The sequence below is a fragment of the Manihot esculenta genome, chromosome 18 (assembly GCF_001659605.2).
Source record: "Manihot esculenta cultivar AM560-2 chromosome 18, M.esculenta_v8, whole genome shotgun sequence".
Taxonomy (NCBI): Eukaryota; Viridiplantae; Streptophyta; class Magnoliopsida; order Malpighiales; family Euphorbiaceae; genus Manihot; species Manihot esculenta.
In genome coordinates, this window is record NC_035178.2 from 21,477,549 (window position 1) to 21,486,694 (window position 9,146).

Genomic DNA, 9,146 nt, shown 5'->3' on the forward strand with positions numbered 1-9,146 from the left:
GCGAATAAATCTACCCGTGCTATGATTTAGGATCTACTCAAGCATCATCACTTAAAATCTCTTCAAGAAAGGAAGTCACTGTGAGTATGTGTCACGATTAATCGTTGCTCCGTTTCCTTTTCTTTAAAAGGAAACGTGACGCGGCTCATAAAAAGTGCATGCGATTTCTACTTATGTGAATTCTATTTTTTTTATGCAATATTTTGGAATATTGCACGGTGCGAGACAAATGAAAATCTACTATTGGCGTTGGAGGGTGCTTGTCATGAACAAGTAAGAAATCGCTATATCAGTATGAAAGGCTTAGACGTAAAGATAAGTTTTGCTGCAAACGAATGAAAAACAAGACAATATCTACTTATAGGTTAGACGTTAGTCGGTATTTCTCTGTTATGCTTTTTATTAAAAAGCGACAAAACAATTTCCAATAATAGAACAAAAGTTACAAGTAAATAACTTCCCTCCGTTATAAAATCCGGTAACTTTAGATAATTGCTTAGATATAAAAGCTTTTGCAAACAAGGAGAAATCCATTCTAATTTGCCGCGCATTTTACGAAAGAACTTAGAAAAGAAAAGGCTTCATGAAGATGACGACCCTGGAGACGTATTTTTCCCTGACATCTTTGCTATTATTGTTTGTTTTTGCTGGTAGAGTTCAATCTGCCGTATTTGATGTGAAAAATTATGGTGGTAAAGCCGATGGCAAGTCAGATATTAGCAAGGTGTGCTGACGATTCCTAATTTTTAATTTCGCCGTGATTTTCTTATACCTCATTTTAACTGAACTTTCATCTCCCTTTTTTTTTTCCTTTTCAGGCATTATTGGGCGTGTGGAAAGAGGCTTGTTCAGCAAAGGGTTCCAACATAGTTGTAGTACCCAAAGGAACATATTCCATAGGTTTAACTGACTTAAATGGTCCATGCAAGGGAGCCATGGAGCTTCAAGTCCAAGGAACCTTATTGGCACCGATAAACCCTAGCAGTTATGCCAAGGACAGCTGGATTACTTTTGCATACATTGATCAATTCAAATTATCCGGTGGTGGAACCTTCGACGGACAAGGGCAAGTGGCTTGGAAGCAAAATAACTGCGGTCGAAATCCAAAATGCAAGAGACTTCCAGTTGTAAGTTTAATTGAATCGTATATTGTGCATGTATCATACTGCTTTGTAAGATGATTAATAACGTTTCCTTTATGTGCTTCTTGTCCCTTTAAAAACACGCCAGAGCTTGCGGTTTGACTTCATCACCAACAGCGTAGTTCAGGACGTAACATCGCTCGATAGTAAGAATTTCCATGTCAATCTTCTAGGTGGCAAAAACCTTACTTTCGATCGCTTCACGATCACTGCACCAGGAGATAGCGTCAATACAGATGGAATTCACATCGGGCATTCAAACGGGATCAACATTATTAATTCAAATATTGCCACCGGCGATGACTGCATCTCCATTGGTGGTGCCAGCGAACAAATAAGGATCACAAACGTACGATGTGGACATGGACATGGCATTAGCGTGGGAAGTTTAGGGAAGACCACTGATGAATTTGTCTCCGGAATTTTCGTAAGGAACTGCACCTTCTATGACACCGACAATGGAGTGAGAATTAAGACATGGCCGGCATTACATGGTGGCATGGCCTCTGATATGCATTTCGAGGATATTATGATGAAAAATGTCCGCAACCCTATCATTATAGATCAAATGTACTGCCCATGGAATCAGTGCAATCCAAAGGTAACGCGAAAAGAAATGAAAATGAAAGAGTCTCTTAATGCATTGTCCGTGGACAAATCTGCCCGCAACATGAAATTTCTGTAACCCTTTGCCGTTTCTGATGTTTGTTTCAGCTTCCGTCAAAAGTTAAGATCTCCAACGTCACCTTCAAGAATATTAGGGGCTCTTCAGCGACCGCAGTAGCTGTTCGACTTAATTGCAGCAGCAGTTTTCCATGCCAGAAGGTCGAGCTCGCTGACATTAACTTGACGTACGGAGGAAAGGAAGGCCCTGTAAAATCCTTGTGTGCAAATGTTAAACCCACACTTAAGGGAAAATTGACTCCAACCATTTGCTAGTATTGTCAACGCTCAAACCTCGCAGCTCCTAGCCGCGATACATGGATTATCGAGGAGATGAGCATATTTCAAGTTGTAAGTTTTACCAAATAAAACGAGACACTTCAAAGTTTCCTTTTATATAGGTTACTGCGTGGGTAGACGGCCAAGATACTCGCATGTTGCTCTTTGTCTTTTTTGTTTTTCCATTTTCTATTCAATCTGCTCGCTCACTCGTCGGGTTTCGCCTCGTCGTGCGGTGATTAAACTGACAACAGAAAACATGAGATTACAGTCGAAGGCAGTTTGGCCAAGTTTCGACCCTAGAAAAAATTATTCTGTCCGAATTTTCAGGCTTTTTATAGATTTTTCGTACAGTTTTGAACGTTATTTTCATCACGATAGAGTAATCGTATTAAAATTTCCACTCAAAGGCACACATTGTCCATGAGAAGAAAAGATATGCGTATTCTTTGGTGCTGAACTCAATTTGATGCTAGATTTACACAATCCACTCCCTAAAGAATTTGTTGAGTTTCGTTGCACAGTGCGGTGATGAAATCGACAAAAGAAAATTTAACACTACAGCATATCATGAACTCCTTCAGCGTAATCCAATGTAATGGATGCGATGCAACGCAACATTTTCGGCTCAAATGAGAAAAGAAACTGGGCCGCGGGAAACAAAATGCGGTTTTTTTAGAAAGGTTTGCGAAATAAGAGACTCATGAAATTAGGGCTGCTCATTTAAAACTTATTATCGGGAACCTAAGAAACTCGTTTAATAAAAACTTATTCATTTGATGGGTCGAGGTGCTGTGAGAATTTCAACACATAATAGGTCCACGTGATGCTGCACAAGGGTCGCCCAAAGAAAGCCATGAGTTGTCAACACATAATAGGTCCACGTGGCAAGATCTGATGAGTGGGTAGCGCGGCCCCACTCTAGGAAAGGAAGGCCCGCACACCTCAACACCCTGTTTATTAGCATAACTGGCCCTCCCCTGGATAAGATGAGTCTCGGCACAAAGTTATCATTATCAGGCACAGTCCCGCGTATACCCATTATGGCTATAGTCGCGGGATCACCGACCTATTAGCCGGCGATATCCCTGATCAAGCAAACGATCACATCATCATTGGATTATCAGAAAATGCTATATTTATCTCTGTCTTCTTACAGTATTAAAGGAGAACGACCAGAGAGGCAAAGGTACGATGTTCTTTTATACTGTTCAAGTTATGAGCAATTCCTTTCTCTCGCTTTTCTCTTCAGGCTTATTGAGTTGAGCGTCGGAGTGGCTGCCGTGGGCACCCATCACCTCACGTTCTCATTCTTGCAGGTTTAACCAATAACAGCACAGCTCTATTTTCCGACTGCATCACCAAGCTAGCCCGGGTGCTCGTTGGTCAATAAGCTCAAAGTTTTGGAATAAAAAATGCACAAGCTCTATCACATCGACATATTGTCGAACCCCGTGAATATGTGCGTCGCCTATTTTGCTTTTCATTTTAGCTCACTTTGTGTCACTGCACGACATATTGAGGCGTTGAAATCTCTTCGGTGAAAAATACATTTTCTCATTAGGTTTTTTTAACGTCTTTAAATTTTTTTTTTATTGCATGCTAAGGGCAATTTTCAAAAGATTCAAGGACCGATTATGAATTTAGAAGGTACATGGCACTAATTTTATGAAAATAGAATATTCTGTGAAGCGAATAAATCTACCCGTGCTATGATTTAGGATCTACTCAAGCATCATCACTTAAAATCTCTTCAAGAAAGGAAGTCACTGTGAGTATGTGTCACGATTAATCGTTGCTCCGTTTCCTTTTCTTTAAAAGGAAACGTGACGCGGCTCATAAAAAGTGCATGCGATTTCTACTTATGTGAATTCTATTTTTTTTATGCAATATTTTGGAATATTGCACGGTGCGAGACAAATGAAAATCTACTATTGGCGTTGGAGGGTGCTTGTCATGAACAAGTAAGAAATCGCTATATCAGTATGAAAGGCTTAGACGTAAAGATAAGTTTTGCTGCAAACGAATGAAAAACAAGACAATATCTACTTATAGGTTAGACGTTAGTCGGTATTTCTCTGTTATGCTTTTTATTAAAAAGCGACAAAACAATTTCCAATAATAGAACAAAAGTTACAAGTAAATAACTTCCCTCCGTTATAAAATCCGGTAACTTTAGATAATTGCTTAGATATAAAAGCTTTTGCAAACAAGGAGAAATCCATTCTAATTTGCCGCGCATTTTACGAAAGAACTTAGAAAAGAAAAGGCTTCATGAAGATGACGACCCTGGAGACGTATTTTTCCCTGACATCTTTGCTATTATTGTTTGTTTTTGCTGGTAGAGTTCAATCTGCCGTATTTGATGTGAAAAATTATGGTGGTAAAGCCGATGGCAAGTCAGATATTAGCAAGGTGTGCTGACGATTCCTAATTTTTAATTTCGCCGTGATTTTCTTATACCTCATTTTAACTGAACTTTCATCTCCCTTTTTTTTTTCCTTTTCAGGCATTATTGGGCGCGTGGAAAGAGGCTTGTTCAGCAAAGGGTTCCAACATAGTTGTAGTACCCAAAGGAACATATTCCATAGGTTTAACTGACTTAAATGGTCCATGCAAGGGAGCCATGGAGCTTGAAGTCCAAGGAACCTTATTGGCACCGATAAACCCTAGCAGTTATGCCAAGGACAGCTGGATTACTTTTGCATACATTGATCAATTCAAATTATCCGGTGGTGGAACCTTCGACGGACAAGGGCAAGTGGCTTGGAAGCAAAATAACTGCGGTCGAAATCCAAAATGCAAGAGACTTCCAGTTGTAAGTTTAATTGAATCGTATATTGTGCATGTATCATACTGCTTTGTAAGATGATTAATAACGTTTCCTTTATGTGCTTCTTGTCCCTTTAAAAACACGCCAGAGCTTGCGGTTTGACTTCATCACCAACAGCGTAGTTCAGGACGTAACATCGCTCGATAGTAAGAATTTCCATGTCAATCTTCTAGGTGGCAAAAACCTTACTTTCGATCGCTTCACGATCACTGCACCAGGAGATAGCGTCAATACAGATGGAATTCACATCGGGCATTCAAACGGGATCAACATTATTAATTCAAATATTGCCACCGGCGATGACTGCATCTCCATTGGTGGTGCCAGCGAACAAATAAGGATCACAAACGTACGATGTGGACATGGACATGGCATTAGCGTGGGAAGTTTAGGGAAGACCACTGATGAATTTGTCTCCGGAATTTTCGTAAGGAACTGCACCTTCTATGACACCGACAATGGAGTGAGAATTAAGACATGGCCGGCATTACATGGTGGCATGGCCTCTGATATGCATTTCGAGGATATTATGATGAAAAATGTCCGCAACCCTATCATTATAGATCAAATGTACTGCCCATGGAATCAGTGCAATCCAAAGGTAACGCGAAAAGAAATGAAAATGAAAGAGTCTCTTAATGCATTGTCCGTGGACAAATCTGCCCGCAACATGAAATTTCTGTAACCCTTTGCCGTTTCTGATGTTTGTTTCAGCTTCCGTCAAAAGTTAAGATCTCCAACGTCACCTTCAAGAATATTAGGGGCTCTTCAGCGACCGCAGTAGCTGTTCGACTTAATTGCAGCAGCAGTTTTCCATGCCAGAAGGTCGAGCTCGCTGACATTAACTTGACGTACGGAGGAAAGGAAGGCCCTGTAAAATCCTTGTGTGCAAATGTTAAACCCACACTTAAGGGAAAATTGACTCCAACCATTTGCTAGTATTGTCAACGCTCAAACCTCGCAGCTCCTAGCCGCGATACATGGATTATCGAGGAGATGAGCATATTTCAAGTTGTAAGTTTTACCAAATAAAACGAGACACTTCAAAGTTTCCTTTTATATAGGTTACTGCGTGGGTAGACGGCCAAGATACTCGCATGTTGCTCTTTGTCTTTTTTGTTTTTCTATTTTCTATTCAATCTGCTCGCTCACTCGTCGGGTTTCGCCTCGTCGTGCGGTGATTAAACTGACAACAGAAAACATGAGATTACAGTCGAAGGCAGTTTGGCCAAGTTTCGACCCTAGAAAAAATTATTCTGTCCGAATTTTCAGGCTTTTTATAGATTTTTCGTACAGTTTTGAACGTTATTTTCATCACGATAGAGTAATCGTATTAAAATTTCCACTCAAAGGCACACATTGTCCATGAGAAGAAAAGATATGCGTATTCTTTGGTGCTGAACTCAATTTGATGCTAGATTTACACAATCCACTCCCTAAAGAATTTGTTGAGTTTCGTTGCACAGTGCGGTGATGAAATCGACAAAAGAAAATTTAACACTACAGCATATCATGAACTCCTTCAGCGTAATCCAATGTAATGGATGCGATGCAACGCAACATTTTCGGCTCAAATGAGAAAAGAAACTGGGCCGCGGGAAACAAAATGCGGTTTTTTTAGAAAGGTTTGCGAAATAAGAGACTCATGAAATTAGGGCTGCTCATTTAAAACTTATTATCGGGAACCTAAGAAACTCGTTTAATAAAAACTTATTCATTTGATGGGTCGAGGTGCTGTGAGAATTTCAACACATAATAGGTCCACGTGATGCTGCACAAGGGTCGCCCAAAGAAAGGCATGAGTTGTCAACACATAATAGGTCCACGTGGCAAGATCTGATGAGTGGGTAGCGCGGCCCCACTCTAGGAAAGGAAGGCCCGCACACCTCAACACCCTGTTTATTAGCATAACTGGCCCTCCCCTGGATAAGATGAGTCTCGGCACAAAGTTATCATTATCAGGCACAGTCCCGCGTATACCCATTATGGCTATAGTCGCGGGATCACCGACCTATTAGCCGGCGATATCCCTGATCAAGCAAACGATCACATCATCATTGGATTATCAGAAAATGCTATATTTATCTCTGTCTTCTTACAGTATTAAAGGAGAACGACCAGAGAGGCAAAGGTACGATGTTCTTTTATACTGTTCAAGTTATGAGCAATTCCTTTCTCTCGCTTTTCTCTTCAGGCTTATTGAGTTGAGCGTCGGAGTGGCTGCCGTGGGCACCCATCACCTCACGTTCTCATTCTTGCAGGTTTAACCAATAACAGCACAGCTCTATTTTCCGTCTGCATCACCAAGCTAGCCCGGGTGCTCGTTGGTCAATAAGCTCAAAGTTTTGGAATAAAAAATGCACAAGCTCTATCACATCGACATATTGTCGAACCCCGTGAATATGTGCGTTGTAACGACCCGGAAACCGGTACCCCTCAGTAACGGTCCGAACCATCACTGGCACTAAGATCCATATCGGCTTAAGGCCGCCGGGACCCGTAGCAAGCCGACTATACTCTCTGTGTACCTGATAAATCCCATACAGGATACAAAGATACTCAACAATCCTGTAAAACTTTGTAGGCTTAACTACTGCTACTCAGATATAGCAATCTGAAATGGCCCTCAGGGCCTATACCAGGGACTACTATCTGCTGTGGATCAAGGGATTGAAACCCTTTTACTCTGTAACACAATCCACTGGTATCACGTCAAAGCCATACATTAAGCCTAACTCACACATTTCTCATCAAGAAACGTAAAACAGGATTCATGTACAAGGGATTAATCATACATCACACTATAGCAATGATACTAGGAAAAGCACAAGTCTATCCAGTATACGACAGTACATATCTATACATTACATTACATCTACTCTTTTAATTACATCATGTCCACTACGCTATTACAACATACATTCAAGCACAACTTTCCTCTGTACTCTTGCTGACTTTGACTTCCCATAGCTATCTCAGAACCTGCAAAACTGGGGTTAAGGGAGTGGGATGAGCTCTATAGCCCAGTGAGGAGGAACAGTAAAACAGTTCATTAATTACATGTTATCATGAAATGCGTCACATCACAAACAAATCATCAAACGGATGAACTTGTCACCTATAGCCCCCTACTATAAACAAATACCCTACTTGCTAGGGAGGCAGAGCCATCACCTAGACTTCTATACCCAACTGTGCTAGGGAGGTAGAACCATCACCCAGTCTTCTCTATACTGTATCATATCACAACAAATCCAATAATGCTAGGGAGGCGGAGCCATCACCCAGTCTTCTCTTATGCTGTATGTCTATCTGTAACTGAGTACCAGGAGCGACCTGGACTATCCAGGAGCGACCTGGAATGGCTATCTCATGCCATATCTCTGTAGTAGTATCTTATCTCATGTCAAGGGCTAAGGATCATCCAACGTTCATCCACACCACAACAACAACTTATGCAATGCATCAAATTCGTGGATTCTAATGCAATACAACCTATTACATAACATGGCATTTTATGATGCATGGATCATGCTAGAATCGTGTCATTTCGCAAAATAAATTCAGTTTAGTTCCACTCACCTCTAGCCAATGCTGGCTAACTCTGGGCCAACTCTAACTCTGGAGCCTCCTCGGTTCCTCGGTCCAATCCTACACAGATGGACATAAATGAGGTACCAAACATACTCGGACATACCGCTAAACATCTCCCCGTAAAACCCCTTAAAACACCTTAGACCAAACATAGAAAACAGGCAAAGGAAGGCTGGACAGGGCACTTTCGGGGGCACCTTCGGCGGCCGAATGTCCCTTCCAGAGACGAAAGTCAGGCATGTTCGGCGGCCTAACTTGGACTTTCGGGGGCCGAACCTGAGTTCATCCAGAACTCAGTTTCGTGCACAAGGACGCCTGCCAAACCCTCCATCACCTGCTCAGACCTCAACACATGCATTTAACCCTTCTAAAACATGCATAAACACTTCAATAAGCATAAAGGAGCTTCAAATAAATTAAACTCCAACAAACAACACACAACAACCATACACAAAGCATAGGATCCATACACCCTAATATGGACAACTTATGCATACTCAAGCACAACTCCCCTTTCCCATCATCAAACTCATTTAAAACATGATAAAAACAAAGGATTCACTCTTACCCTCTGAAGAACAAAGGCTGGCGTGACCCCAAACTTGAAGAAATGAAGATTCAAGCTTCACAAGTTC

At 41.3% G+C, this 9,146-nt stretch overlaps 1 protein-coding gene across 1 annotated transcript; it reads left to right on the forward strand.

Annotated features, from left to right (window-relative positions):
- Positions 1 to 4,364: 4,364 nt before the first annotated feature.
- On the forward strand, positions 4,365 to 5,602 carry LOC122722422 (polygalacturonase-like). The gene is made up of 3 exons (XM_043953121.1): positions 4,365 to 4,499; positions 4,594 to 4,902; positions 4,973 to 5,602. Exons 1-3 carry the CDS (start codon positions 4,365 to 4,367, stop codon positions 5,600 to 5,602), a joined length of 1,074 nt encoding a protein of 357 aa, XP_043809056.1.
- Positions 5,603 to 9,146: the final 3,544 nt, after the last annotated feature.

Excerpts from the sequence above, each read along its gene's own strand:
- LOC122722422 (XM_043953121.1), top strand. The coding sequence starts at position 4,365 with ATGACGACCCTGGAGACGTATTTTTCCCTGACATCTTTGCTATTATTG. Across the intron at positions 4,500-4,593 it reads GCAAGTCAGATATTAGCAAG|GCATTATTGGGCGCGTGGAA; the intron begins GTGTGCTGACGA and ends TTTCCTTTTCAG. Across the intron at positions 4,903-4,972 it reads AATGCAAGAGACTTCCAGTT|TATGTGCTTCTTGTCCCTTT; the intron begins GTAAGTTTAATT and ends TAACGTTTCCTT.